At 33.9% G+C, this 13,307-nt stretch overlaps 3 protein-coding genes and 1 long non-coding RNA gene across 4 annotated transcripts; 2 read left to right on the top strand and 2 right to left on the bottom strand.

The window, feature by feature from the left end:
* Positions 1 to 85: 85 nt before the first annotated feature.
* LOC107272271 (iron-sulfur cluster assembly enzyme ISCU, mitochondrial) lies at positions 86 to 1,135 on the bottom strand. Its single transcript, XM_015749270.2, has 4 exons — positions 947 to 1,135; positions 603 to 827; positions 467 to 545; positions 86 to 386 (listed from the first exon to the last, which is right to left on the bottom strand). The coding sequence occupies exons 1-4, from the start codon at positions 1,034 to 1,036 to the stop codon at positions 283 to 285; spliced, it is 498 nt and encodes a 165-aa protein (XP_015604756.1). The 5' UTR covers positions 1,037 to 1,135; the 3' UTR covers positions 86 to 282.
* An 82-nt stretch (positions 1,136 to 1,217) lies between these two features.
* On the top strand, positions 1,218 to 2,807 carry LOC107272265 (CAAX prenyl protease 1 homolog). Its single transcript, XM_025089612.1, has 5 exons — positions 1,218 to 1,370; positions 1,437 to 1,583; positions 1,638 to 2,315; positions 2,389 to 2,520; positions 2,583 to 2,807. Exons 1-5 carry the CDS (start codon positions 1,281 to 1,283, stop codon positions 2,805 to 2,807), a joined length of 1,272 nt encoding a protein of 423 aa, XP_024945380.1. The 5' UTR covers positions 1,218 to 1,280.
* Positions 2,808 to 3,094: 287 nt separating this feature from the next.
* On the top strand, positions 3,095 to 6,965 carry LOC107272268 (little elongation complex subunit 2). The gene is made up of 9 exons (XM_015749266.2): positions 3,095 to 3,738; positions 3,885 to 4,389; positions 4,457 to 4,687; positions 4,778 to 5,199; positions 5,281 to 5,971; positions 6,048 to 6,195; positions 6,282 to 6,510; positions 6,585 to 6,790; positions 6,865 to 6,965. The coding sequence occupies exons 1-9, from the start codon at positions 3,713 to 3,715 to the stop codon at positions 6,897 to 6,899; spliced, it is 2,493 nt and encodes an 830-aa protein (XP_015604752.1). The 5' UTR covers positions 3,095 to 3,712; the 3' UTR covers positions 6,900 to 6,965.
* Positions 6,966 to 7,783: 818 nt separating this feature from the next.
* On the bottom strand, positions 7,784 to 9,276 carry LOC112495031. The gene is made up of 3 exons (XR_003061153.1): positions 8,691 to 9,276; positions 8,065 to 8,159; positions 7,784 to 7,965 (listed from the first exon to the last, which is right to left on the bottom strand). It is a non-coding gene; the product is annotated as an uncharacterized LOC112495031 (long non-coding RNA).
* Between the last annotated feature and the right edge of the window lie 4,031 nt (positions 9,277 to 13,307).

Below are 13,307 nucleotides of genomic sequence, written 5' to 3'. Positions count from 1 at the left end.
GATACATTATATATATATATATATATATCGAGGCGCCGAAACATTATGATCTACCATCTCTTCATTATTACATATAAAAAAAATGTCAGTCTAATACAGTACATTTATTAATTCAGTCCATTACGATTATACCTTTTGTCAAATAATTTATCTCACTCGTGACCCTCTAGGTTACAAGCACCTACGACTTCTAAGAAATATATAAATCATTATATTTTACAAAGTGCACAGTGCAGCATTTCTTGAAACTACTTTTGTTTCACTATATATTTATATCACTGGCTAAGTTTTTGCTTCAGCTGTCTCCTCATTTATATTCTTTCCCTTTGGCTGCTGTTTGATGCGATAGTCAGAGAGAGCTGCCTTGATAGCATCCTCTGCAAGCACTGTGAAGAAAAATAAAGAATTGCAATTATAAGATTAAAGATAAGTCAGAAATAAGAAATTAAAAATATGTATGACTAACTTGAACAATGAAGCTTGACAGGCGGTAGGCACAGCTCTTTAGCAATGTCTGTATTTTTCAGTTTTAGGGCTTGATCAACCTATATAAATAGAATACATTATTTTTCTGCTAATCTTATGAATACCATGAAACTTACAGTTTTACCCTTAACCCATTCAGTAGCAAGAGAACTTGAAGCAATCGCTGAGCCACAGCCAAATGTTTTAAACTTCGCATCAATGATTTTTCCATTCTCATCAACTTTGATCTGTAGTTTCATAACATCTCCACATGCTGGTGCACCAACCAAACCAGTACCCACTTGCTTGTCATCTTTATCTAGCGATCCAACATTTCTAGGATTTTCATAGTGGTCCAAGACCTATAAGACAGATATTATGACAATAGAAAAAGCACGGGACTTGTCAAAAGTGTTTTGTAAAATCACGCAAACGACATCGGCATGGTACTAGCTGATTTTATTTGCAACATAATACTCACGTTAGGATGATAGGACACGGATGGAACGCTTCGAAAAACGTTTTTGGGCATCCCAGAAAGTTTTGCTGGCAAAACTCGAAACAGAGCCATTTTTTATTATTACCGAACTCTTATATTTGTCAGAGAACGAAAAAACCTGCAAGCACGCACAAAAGTGATCAGAAATAATACAGTCGAAATTTATAAACAGATGACCTTCCGATCGTAGAAGAAACTGTATAAAATAAAATTCCTAGATTGGAGATTGTGCGCAGTTTCATTGCAGTCAGACATTTTTTATTTCAAATAGTAATCAATTAAAGAAAGGAGAATAATTAGAATTTAATTAAATATAATGTTGATAATTGAAGAGCATTTGCATACAGGAGTATTAATTTATATATGGACGAAATATATATGGCGGCAGCTGTTAGAATCCCGACAGGTTATTAATTGCTAATGGTTCAATAAAATCTTTTTACTATTCCTAGATAAAATTATAACCTTACAGCGTTCTATTTTGAAAACTTATGAGGTAGCACCTGTTGAGATTCAAGAATTAATTCGAGACGACGATTATCGGAATTATCAAGTTTATGCTCTTTATAAAAATGTTTTGAATGTATTCAAAGAAACCGCCAATCTTGGTCTCACAACGGTATTCAAAACTTTTAATTTCTTTTACTTGAAATTTCATGACAAATTTTTATAGATATTTATTGTGTTTCGGAGCTACAAAAAACTATGGATGCGCTCTACTGAAATTCTGATACACCTTGGATTCGACGAAAGTCATGACGCTTTACGAACCACGATATTTCTAACTCTCTTGAGTTCTTGCCATTTTTTGGTAAACCTGCCGTTCTCCATTTACGAATCTTATCTTAATAATGATTATGAACATAACGAAAGAGTTACGATGGTCGAAGCTGTTTTGAGTCATATAATTACACAAACAATTATTTTCCCATTTGCATATCTACTAGTAGTGGTTTTTAAGATGGGTGGTGATAATATTTTTCTTTATATGTTTTGCGTTGCCGAGCTTGAAGCTATTTTTGATTTGTTTGATCACCGAATTTTGGAGCCATTACCACCCTGCGAGCTTCGTAATCAGTTAGTTGCTTTCACGGAGGAAAATGATTTTCCTCTTTTCGATATTTTCTTGGTTGAGAGTTCAGGAAATCACCATAGTAAAGTGTTTGTTCATGGTGTGCCCGGACAGAAGATAATCGTTCTTTATAATAACATTGTCAGTCATCATAGGAATGGTCGTCATTCAGAATTATCCAGTCGACTCTTGACTGTTGATGAAATTTTGGCTCTGGTTGCTCATGAAATTGCTCATTGGAAACAATGGCACACCTTTATTAGATTCCTCGTACACCAAGTTAGTTTTTAATTTACTTTAGTTACAATATATGGAAAAGTGAAATATTTATATTCATCTCTTCTATTTGCAGACACGTCTTGTTGTTCATCTGGCATCGTTGAGATTTGTAATGAATTACAAACCTATTTATGAAGCTTTCGGTTTCGAAGATAAGCCATATATAATAGGCATTGTTTTGCTTCAGTTTTACCCAATTTTCGATGTAAGCTATATTACTTGACATGATTCAGCAAATACTTGAATTTATTTGGAGTTTTTACGCAGGTATGCAACTTTATGGCGAGAGCCATAAACAGACAGCTAGAATTCTCGGCAGATAGATACGTAAAAAGACTGAAGAAGGATAGGGCTCTAAAAAGTGCCATTGCTAAAATTGGCAACCATTTTTCTTTATTTCCTGTTCAAGATTGGTTTTATTCTTACTGTTATTATGACCAACCTAGTTGCCATGAGCGTATACTTGCTCTTGATAGATATAAATCTTTTTAAATATATAAAAATTAGTGTCATAATTTTCCATTTTCATGTTTCAAAAATATATTTATTTGTTTTGTAAATATATATATTGAAATGTATTTAATGATATACATATAGCTTATCCCGTACATCTCGCCACATGTGTTTGTATATACAGTATTATATTCCTATCAAATTGTTGAAAAACACGGAATAAATTGCTCTTTGATCCGAATATAGTGCTCTAACTCTATAGAAGCTTGAAAGATAATTCATTATCTCTAAATCGGCTTGATATTCTATCTTGAGTTACCATTAATTGTGTCTATAACTTTCTTCCATGAAATTTACAAGATCTTGTCAAAAAGTATCTAACGGTTAAGGGTTTCATTCACAGAATTTTCGAGGATATAAAATTGCATTAATGTGTTTATGTTAATTATATTAATATAATTATATAATTATGTTCGTAAAATGTTATGCGCGTGAATTTATTGACCTCCACGTTATGTTATGTTGTGTATATGGCAGTTTGTAGGATTCTTATGCGTATAACCTTTTCAGTGTAAATTATACTATTGGATACATTTTCTGATTTTGTAGACGAATTCATTGATTTCAACAAATCAGTTTGAGTCTATTTCATGGTAGCCTGTTACATGATTAGTTTGAGGAACCATGTCATTGGAAAGTGTGTACCAGCGGACCACCACAGGAGCGTACCACATGATTGAAAAGCAGCTAGTTGCTTCTGATAGGGTTATGTGATTTCTACTGAACTTCATTTAAATCACTAACTTCACGGAAGTGGTATATGTAGTGATCATAACAGGTTATGATATGCGTATGCAAACATCCGATATTTAAAAGAAACAATATAATTTTACAAAAACTAATGTTTACTGGGTTGGCGTGAAGTATATACAGTATTAATAGAAATGGAAGAATTCATGAATATCGATTGGTATGACATTTTTGTATGGCCTAACCTAAAACTATCACATCTTGTCTATTATAAAATAAGACAGAATTATTTCAGCTTCATTTATCTGAATGCACTTTACATCTGTTTAAAAATATATTTTTTTATACGGGAATATGATATTTTAGGAATCCTCCTTTGGAAGATATGCTTGATAATGTTTTTATCAATGAGGAGAGAATGATAGCAGAAAGTGTAATGTATAAAATTATGCGTGGAGGTTTCACGGATCCATTCGCAGAATCAGAATTTGAAGATGAAACTGATACTGAAATATCAGATGATAAGATAAATGATGTGTCTAAAAATATTGACACTGGGACAAATACAGTCTCAAACAATATAACTTTAGTTGTAAAAAAAGCTACCAAGAAACGTACAAAGTCCAAAAAGAAAGCAAATGATGTGCAAAAAAGACAGCAAAATGCAGCAGCATTGAATGAAGAATTGCAGTTGAAAAATAAGAAGAGAAAATATGTTCCTGGAATAGTTAGATGCCCTATAAAATTTCCACGGCCATCGTTTTTAACTAAAGAGCAGCAAGCCTTGTGTCTTCGCGTTTTGTTGAGGTTTTCTGGTTCGGAAAAACCAGAAGTCACTCAAACAAACCGAGAGGAATTAGAAACATATATTGTAAGATGTTAAGAAAATGGCAGTTATGAAAGGTAAAAAATATTAAACTATTGACTTTTATTTTCAGCAATTAACATCCTTAATACATAAAGAACAAGAAGAGTTTCTTCAGGTAGCTAAAAAACATTGGGATGGCAGCAACTTGAAAATTGTTTGCGAAGATTATATTAATTGCCATTGGCACAGTAAGATTGAGAATTTGAAAAAACTACCCAAATATTACATTGAAGCTGGAGATTTGGCTTTTGTATCTGAGAAAAAAATCGGTATTCGATATGACAGGACGTTATTAGAAATGGTAAACATCAATGATATTTGTATCAATTTTTCCTATTTATCATAATGTGGAAAAACCATAATTGATGACTTGATCGGTATTTTGTTTTAGGGAACTATACCTCGTGTAATTTTGCCTACATTTATTACATCATATATATTAAATGTGAATCATAAAAGATTAGAACAAAATTATCCCGTTAGAACTGATAAAAATATTATAGAACCTTCATTGTCTTCCAAAAATCCAGTAAGCCAAGATCCAAATTGTCAACTGCTGGCAGAAGCTAATGACGTTGATCTAGTTATTTCTTCAAGTGGATTAAATTGTTTATTAATTAATACTGGGCCAAACTATAACAACACATGGATTCTACCGGTTGTCATAAAACAAAATAAAAAAGGCAAAAATACTATTTATATCGATAAGCCATTACCGCCTACAATGCGTACAATACCACAGAAAAATTCCTGGGTATTAAAATATATTTTGAAAAGTCATCTCGTTCACCCTAATCATCCAACTTCTCTTAGGTAAAGTTATGATATATTATGATTCTATGAATTTGTACCAATCTTTAACAAAAATTTGCTTTTCAATTTTCTTTCCTATAGATTGTCCAAGGATCAAGAACATCTTAATAATTATGATAATCATTTAGATAGTTTAAAATCTACAGAACTTTCAAGAATGGAAGTAAAAAAAAATGATCAAGTGAACACAAAAAAACGAAAGCTCTCTGAATCTGATTTTGGAAAAAATATAAATAATGCAACCAAGATACAAAAGACCTCATTAGATGGTTCTGTTAGAAGCAGTTCAAACGAATCTACGTTGGAAAACAAATTGCTTAATTCCTTGCAAACCTCAAGAGCAGGAACAGTTTTTGGGAAAAGTACAACTTCTGAAAATGATTTACTAGTAGAAGATGTGTCTAAGTTAGAAAATTTAAATAATTTCACAGAACTAGTCATTGACGCGGAACAAAAAAAGATAGAGGATTTTGCAGAACAAGAATCTGATAACAGGGAGGATCATTTATCTCAAGAACTTCCGAATCCGAAGCCAAACTCGAATGTTGAAAGTACAACAAAGTTTTCCAAAAATATTGATATTAAGAATAAAGAGCAAGTTGAGAATGTAGATTCCGAAACACAAAGATTTCCGGATGCAACATCAGGAAGACATAATGTATCTTATAAATTGTTCAGCATCGGTACCAGTGAAGCATCAGAAAGTGAATTATTAAAGAATAATCCAAAAGATTACAAAATTTTATATCGCTCTAAAATAGATGGAGTAGAGGTATGTAGTTTTTGCTTCCTCAATTTTACAAATATTGTAGAAATATATTTTGTCCAATTTTTCTGGATATTTATAGAAATTACCGGATGGGGAAATGCAACTCGTAATGCTGGCACCAAAATTAGAACATCAAGTAGCACTTGGTGCAGAAGCTGTAACATTGGAAGAAGCCTTGAAACAATGGAGTTCTCTTGTCTTTCGACCTGGCGCGGTTCTTATTAGAGGTTTAATTACATATATATATACGTCTAAATAATTCAATGAAATGATTAACATAATAATTTCATATCTTTTGATGTTCGTCACATAGCAAGAATATCGGAGCAATCCAAAGAAATTTTGCAGCTAGAGAAACGTACGGCCATATCGATAAACAATGAATTAAAAAGACTGTATAACGTAAAAGTAGAAGATTCATTGGTCCTGCTCCACAATGTGATACATACTTTATCTGAATTGCAACCTGGGCGTTACCTTTTAAGACACACATTGCGAAACGGAGCCTTCGCCACGATATATAAGGAGATAGAAACTTCAGGGTGAGAATCGCAGTTTTTAAATATATTTAATTTCAGCTATTTTATATAAATAATACTAAATTATAAAATTGCAGGAAAAAGGTCCTTGATTTGCATTCTCTTTATGCCGATGAAGTATTTCGTACAATACCCAATACACCATGGCCTCTTTTGGATAAAGTTGTCGTTACGCCAATGCTTTCCTGTTTCGAGAGGATGCCTGCAATGTTCTATCCTTCGCAAGGCCGAAATGTGGGAAAGGAAAAGGGTAGTCCTTCAAAAAATAAACCTACACAAAGCGGTAAATACTTTTTTCTTACATTTTCATTTTCCTTTTATCACTCATTAATAACTATTTTTTTTCATTTAAAATAGGCGTGAGAAGGAGTCAGCGAAACAAGATGAAATAATATTCAATTTCAGTTGTTATAAACTTGGTAAATTTTATTTCAATAAATTATTTATGTTACGGCTTATGAAGTGTTGCAAATTCTAATTATCTTTCCTGGTCAATATTACCCTTCGTACGTATATTGCAAAAAATAATAGTAATTTATCTATAGTTGTAAAGATAACAGATTGAGATAATTGATGACAAACATCTTGTAAGATGGGTTGTTCAATCATATAGTAGGATTAAATATCTACTCATTATTCACCTTTTCTTTTTTAATGTTTGGCTTCAGCATTTCTAACAAAATAGATATCTGTCATGTGTCAGACCAGGTAAATATGTCTTTCAAAGTGAATTAATCTACATTTCTTATTAAACATATTTTCTTTGTCCTGATAAACATGTTGATTCAACCTAGATGTATCAACACTTTATTAAAACAAGAATTTCATTACAATGTTCAAACGTTATTTAACTACTTTGTGCACAATAAATAACATGGCTCGTACTCATACCTCTCTCTTAGATTGTCTCTTTAACTAAAGGGTACTTTGGCTTTCTTTACTATCCCCTAGGTGGTTAATGACACTTTTAGCTAAGGTGGTTTGGTGGTAACATCGAATTCAAGATACAATTCTAAATTTTTAAAATTTATTAGACAATAATTAAATCTTTATTTATATAAAATTTGAAGATGATTTACCATCTGAGTTTCTGAGGTATAAAAATTTAAGTTTCAATTTCCACTATATAGATCTACGCAATCTATAAAAGCAAATAATTTTAAAATTTAATATCTTCTTTTTCGTACAGTAGAATATAATGATTTTTGGTTTGAATCTCAAAGTTATTTTATATTTTCACTGATTTTCTTTTCACAAAACTCTTGGCATTTTTTTAACTATCTACTTAACCCATGATTCCCTGTTCTTATTATAATTATCATCGCCAGACCACTTTAAAAGAAACTATAAGAGTATAGACCTAAGTGTACTTTAATTATACATCCCATTTGGTTTTGATAGGTTTTTCCTTACATACCATTTCATCTATTATTCCGTTTAATATTCGAAGTCGTTTAACTTAAACAAAAAAATCAAGTAGTTAAACAAGTTTGGCTCAATCTAAAAAAATTATTTAGGTTCCAGTTAAGTGAACCACCTTGCATATATAATCTGTACCTGTAGTTGGAAAGACTTAAGAATCTGACCAATCAGAGATCCAGTTCACCGAATTTACCAACATGTACGAGCAGTCTGAGGCAAGCGTGAACCCACTGTAAATGGACATTTAGCTATGTTTCAAGTGCATGTAGGAATAAACTGTTGATTATGTTAAAACGAGAATAAGTTCTTATGGCAATTTTATACAGGCGTTAATATCAGAATTTTATATACTCTAGAATACTCTACGGCGACTTTTTCAGCATGAAAGCTTAAATTGAGTTAACTGACAGAGTGCACGCTATAAATGAAACAGGTTAACGCCATAGGATAACTTAATCGAAATTTTGTACTATTAACACGTAGTACAGCGTCTGAAAATACTTAAGATCGTAAAAACAAAAGTATATAAAATATTTATTTCCACCGCTTGATATAATTTTTCATTGTCTTGCTATCTCTCAGAATTAGACAGAACCATGGATATAATTATTGAAATTTTAAACCATCTTTGAATTATTTAAATTTTATGGAGCGACTTTCTTCAAAGATATTTACTGTAACTTAAGACAAAAGTGATTCTGCATTTTCTAGCCTTTTTTACACCGATGTTGAACGAGAGTTGAAATACATTGATTGCATACCTATAGTTGATATATAGAGTTATTCAGTAGACACGCACCACCTGAACATGGTTCTACTATACAAATCAAATGGACGGGTTAACTTCAGGTGCGTTTTTACTGATTAACCCTGTGTGTGTATATATATTGTGACGTAGCATTTTGATACACGTCACAAAATTAGGCGAATTCGGTTACGTCGTGGGGCCGGATGGGCTGCGGAGCGTTTCGCGTGGCGTTGGACTGATTTTATTTTAAGAATTTGTATTTATTTCCCTGTGTGGAACGTTTCGTTTGTTTTTGAGTTTATTAAACGGATCCGAGAGGATTCTACGCAATTGGTAGTGAGACGGGGCCCGAGAGAGAGCCAACTACGGGCCTGGCGTAACGCTGTCGAGGAGAGGTGACGTTAAGACCGGAGCGCACAACCTGGTGGCTCAACTACGCGAAGCAAGCGGCGAGCGTCTTAAGAAGCAAAGGGCATACAAGAGTTGCAGAAGCGGCGTGGCGCCGAATATCGAGGGAGTAGAGGTGGATGTGATCCCCGCCTTCCGGAAACGGCACTGCAGCCACCCTATCGTAGCAAGATGCCAGGATCTATTTTACCGGGATCGTTAAAACAATTGAACATCGCGAGGCGGCTAGCGGAGCCGATGTAACAGCGAACCTGATTTGACCAGGTGGTGGTATTACAGTGCGCTCTCAGGAAGGTTCCCGATTTTGAAAATTTGTAGCGTCACTCACGGCATGGCCAAACTTAGGGATAGACGTGCTATCGTTTTCTACCGATTTTTTGTATTTATTGTATCGTATCGTGATCCGTTTGAGGGACTATAATCCAGGAGAGTGTGTTCCTGGCAATAGTAGGAGATACTGGACAACGGTGAGTGACGCTCAGGGGTATTCTGGCTATTTGTTTTAATTCACGGGATCAACCGATCTTTTCTGTTCGACGTACTCTTACGCGTCATCCTGCGCTTTCCTGACCGCTAAGGGTCCAAGGTTAGCTAATCTGGTGACAAACAGGAGATCGGTCTCTCATTTCATTATTTCAATTTTTCCGGTTTTGTGTCTAACCGTTCAGTCCACGTCTCGTGGAATCGTCTCCCTAACACATGGGTGCGTGAGTCAATATCGTACCGCTTATTATCGTTACCGTACCGTTTGTTATATCGTATTTTATGTTGCGTTGTTCCAGCGGGAACATTATTGTATAATATCGTTCGGGTAAATATCCCAGGGTGTTATGCATCATCTCGGTCAGTTTTCTGTACTTATCCTTTGTATTTCACCATCTTGTTCTTATATTTACTATTTAAAATAAATCAGATCCGTCCCCGGATTTTGGTTCCGATAGTTTGTCGTTTCCAGTAATTTTTTAGAGTGAACCTCCCTAATTTTCAGATTTTGATTATTGTCTCCCAGACCCAGGACCCCACCGCATAAGAGCTGGCCAGGGTGTCCTTAGGAGACAGCGGTGTAACTCTGGTTATACCTGGCGCCCAATAATTTAGTATTTCATTAATTATTTCTCGCGGTGCCATTTATTTGTGCGTCACCGTTAAAAGGTGTCGTCATAATATACAACATCCATATACATTTTTCGACTTCATCTATTTAATAAAACGATATATTAGATACAATACGATATACGATAAGTTTTGTAGCAGTTGCCCACACAGCATTCGATACCCTCTAGATACCCATATTCGTTTGTATACATATGTCCAGAATATGTCCAAAAATTTTGAATATGCAAAAGAATTAACTTCATGCTATGTCCATTTTTGTAAATGAGAACCCATATTTTTTTTATTGCAGATTCGTATTCTATGAAACAAAATAAATAAGTTTTGTTCTTCACCATTTTTCGATAAACTCTCTGCAACAGACACAAAAGGCACTCGAAGTTGAATTTTGAAATATATACGTTACAAATTCCCCTATTTAGTTAGTGATAATAGTAATATGGATTGGCTATTTGATAATCTGACTAAATTGAAACTACAGGGTGTTAATCTTGCCAATTAAGACAAAATCAATGAACGACCCAGCCAATACACAGTGGGATAGAAGCTAAAAAACTGGCCAAAAGTTCAGATTTTATTGGATTTTTATGAAACTTGATATAAGACGGTTGTTGAAGTCTTTGATATCGAATTTCAAGTAAAAAACTCAACATTCAAAATGGCGGATTCAATACAGGGACCAAAACTTTAGAACTTTACATAATTTATATGAAACCTGGTGTGAGGGGGTTGTTGAGGTCACTGGTTTTGAACTTGACGTCAGAAGTTACAATTTCAGGTTGCTTGTTTTTTGTGAGTTCCCTTGCCTCTCACAATTCCGAGGTGCTTTTTCCCACTTTTTCTCCCTAATTGCATAATATGTATACTATTCACAAATCTTTGTACGATAAGAGATCGGTGGAAAATAAAAAAGGATCTCTATGAGACACGTAATTCACGCATGATTGACTTTAACGCGCGCCAGGATTATCATTTTTTAAAATGATTTTAATATGAATTAAAATTGTTTAAATGAATTTTGGACCTGATTGAGCCCCAGTCGCGTGGCCCAACATTAATTCAGATTATCAAATCGCCAGTCCATATTACTATTATTAGTTATCATTAACAAAAATACGGAATTTGTAACGTATTTCAAAATCCAACTTCGAGGGCCTCTTGCGTCTGTTGCAGAGGGTTTATCGAAAAATATTCAAGAACAAAACTTTCTTATTTTTGGTTCATATAATACGAATCTGTAATAAAAAATAGGAATTCTCATTTTAAAAGATGGACTTGGGCCCAAGGCCAAAAATTCAGGTATCTCACTACATGGCCTTTTCGAGCCCGACAACTTTTTTTCCTCAAACATTTTTTCCGAAAAGTCCTTGTTTTCGAGTTATTGCAGTGTCTAACTTAAAATGGGACACCCTGAGTATACATACAGACAACGTCAAGGTTTAAATTGGAATGTTGCATAGATATTCTTGCGGATATATGTAACGTTACTGTAACGTTTTACGGATCTAAAATTGCTACTTGCAAAGGAACGTAACATAGAGTTGCAAGGAATTCTAAAGCATTTAAAAATGTAAGAGCAAACATGCCCAATGTAATATCAGTGAATAATGTATACTGACTTCAGATACATGTGTAATAATATCGATCCAAGAGAATTAATAAAAGCAGTCATTGTAAACAACAAGCACTAATCTAAAATATTAATCCGCGAAAATCCTTTAGACAAAAATCCTCAGATACTTTCATGAAATGTTCCTCGCACCACAAGGTATTAAGTAACCATGGTAATTTTGCAATGGAGGCAATGGAATTTTTAAAACACTCAGCAATAATTCAAGGGTAGTAAATCCCGCACTTAAACGAGCGATAAATCCCCCGATTTTCGCCCCCTTTTCAGCTCGACTAATTGTAAGCAAATTCGAGCTGCCATTGCTTCTGGGATTTTCAGCAATATCGGAATGCCGGTTTTGACCTATTCCAAGTAGTAATTTTACATCCGTATAACGTTACAGTAATGTTACACATATCCGTAAGTATATCTATATAAAATCCCAATTTAAACTTTGACGTTGTGTGCACGTCGATATAATATTCAAACTTCCTGCCAAATGCAATATGTACAACATTAACAGTAGATATTGCCATACCGTTCATAGGATATCTAAACAATACGTATTCGTCAATAGAATCGTCTACAGCAAATTTGTGAAATATTATTTCTATGCATATTCGATATTTATATTACAAGATTTTGCATTTTATCAGGTGTACGTATTCAGTCATATTATAGAAACTGAAAATAAAGATAATAGATAATAAATAAACTGAAGATATATGTAGATAATAGATAATAGAAATGAAACAAATTTTTTTCTGAAAAATAAAATATGTAAGTGGTATATCACAAGTGATCTGTACTAAGGCATCTCCAAGCCAGTGAATTGCAGATGCATTTGATCTTATGACAACCGATCGTCGGGCTCTGCTGTCCTTACGAAGGTCTTAAAACACATATAAAGTAAAATTTTAACAGTGATTTTTGAACCGTGGGTCAAGTTAGATGTTCCAGCTCATGATATAGTGGATTGAAATTAAGCGGACATTTAAATATCTATAGCACATCATAGACATAGAAACATGGTCGTACTTGACCGCACCAGTCGCTGCACCTCACTATTTCGTGTAGTTCGCGTTTCATATAATATAACTTTATTAATATATTATAAAGTATAAAAAAATAACAAATAGAAATCTCCTCGAAGAAATATTGTAATGATATCACCATTTAGACATCGAGTAAGCAACATTGATAAGATGTCACGCAATATTATGCCTTCGATGTTGTAAATTATATATTCGTCCAATACCTTAGCGATGTTCTTTATTGGATATAACCTTATTTGAACGTTTAAAACTATTTTGGGATTTTCATAGATACTCGTTGCTGCTTGGGATGCATATACCAATTTCATATAGCGTTGAGCATCATACGCGCCGAATTCGCGAGTAAAGCGCGATAGGGTTGCGGTAACCCGTTACGATCAGCTAGACGGTGAAGCTTTTGTTCGCAAAAGGGACCTTTGATTGTGTGGGAGGATACAGGGAGGAA

The sequence above is a fragment of the Cephus cinctus genome, unplaced genomic scaffold (genome assembly GCF_000341935.2).
Source record: "Cephus cinctus unplaced genomic scaffold, Ccin1 Ccin1_scaffold1150, whole genome shotgun sequence".
Taxonomy (NCBI): domain Eukaryota; kingdom Metazoa; phylum Arthropoda; class Insecta; order Hymenoptera; family Cephidae; genus Cephus; species Cephus cinctus.
Note: the sequence above shows the minus strand (reverse complement) of the source record. Positions and strands in the feature narration are given on the sequence as shown.

Bases quoted from the DNA above. Each gene is read 5' to 3' on its own strand.
- LOC107272271 (XM_015749270.2), bottom strand. From the start codon at position 1,036: ATGGCTCTGTTTCGAGTTTTGCCAGCAAAACTTTCTGGGATGCCCAAA. The intron at 828-946 runs GTGAGTATTATG...TCTGTCTTATAG, and splicing joins CCGTGTCCTATCATCCTAAC to GTCTTGGACCACTATGAAAA. The intron at 546-602 runs GTAAGTTTCATG...CTATTTATATAG, and splicing joins AATGGGTTAAGGGTAAAACT to GTTGATCAAGCCCTAAAACT.
- LOC107272268 (XM_015749266.2), top strand. From the start codon at position 3,713: ATGGAAGAATTCATGAATATCGATTG. The intron at 4,390-4,456 runs GTAAGATGTTAA...TTTTATTTTCAG, and splicing joins AGGAATTAGAAACATATATT to CAATTAACATCCTTAATACA. The intron at 4,688-4,777 runs GTAAACATCAAT...ATTTTGTTTTAG, and splicing joins ACAGGACGTTATTAGAAATG to GGAACTATACCTCGTGTAAT.
- LOC107272265 (XM_025089612.1), top strand. From the start codon at position 1,281: ATGTTGATAATTGAAGAGCATTTGCATACAGGAGTATTAATTTATATA. The intron at 1,371-1,436 runs GTTATTAATTGC...ATAACCTTACAG, and splicing joins AGCTGTTAGAATCCCGACAG to CGTTCTATTTTGAAAACTTA. The intron at 1,584-1,637 runs GTATTCAAAACT...AAATTTTTATAG, and splicing joins CCAATCTTGGTCTCACAACG to ATATTTATTGTGTTTCGGAG.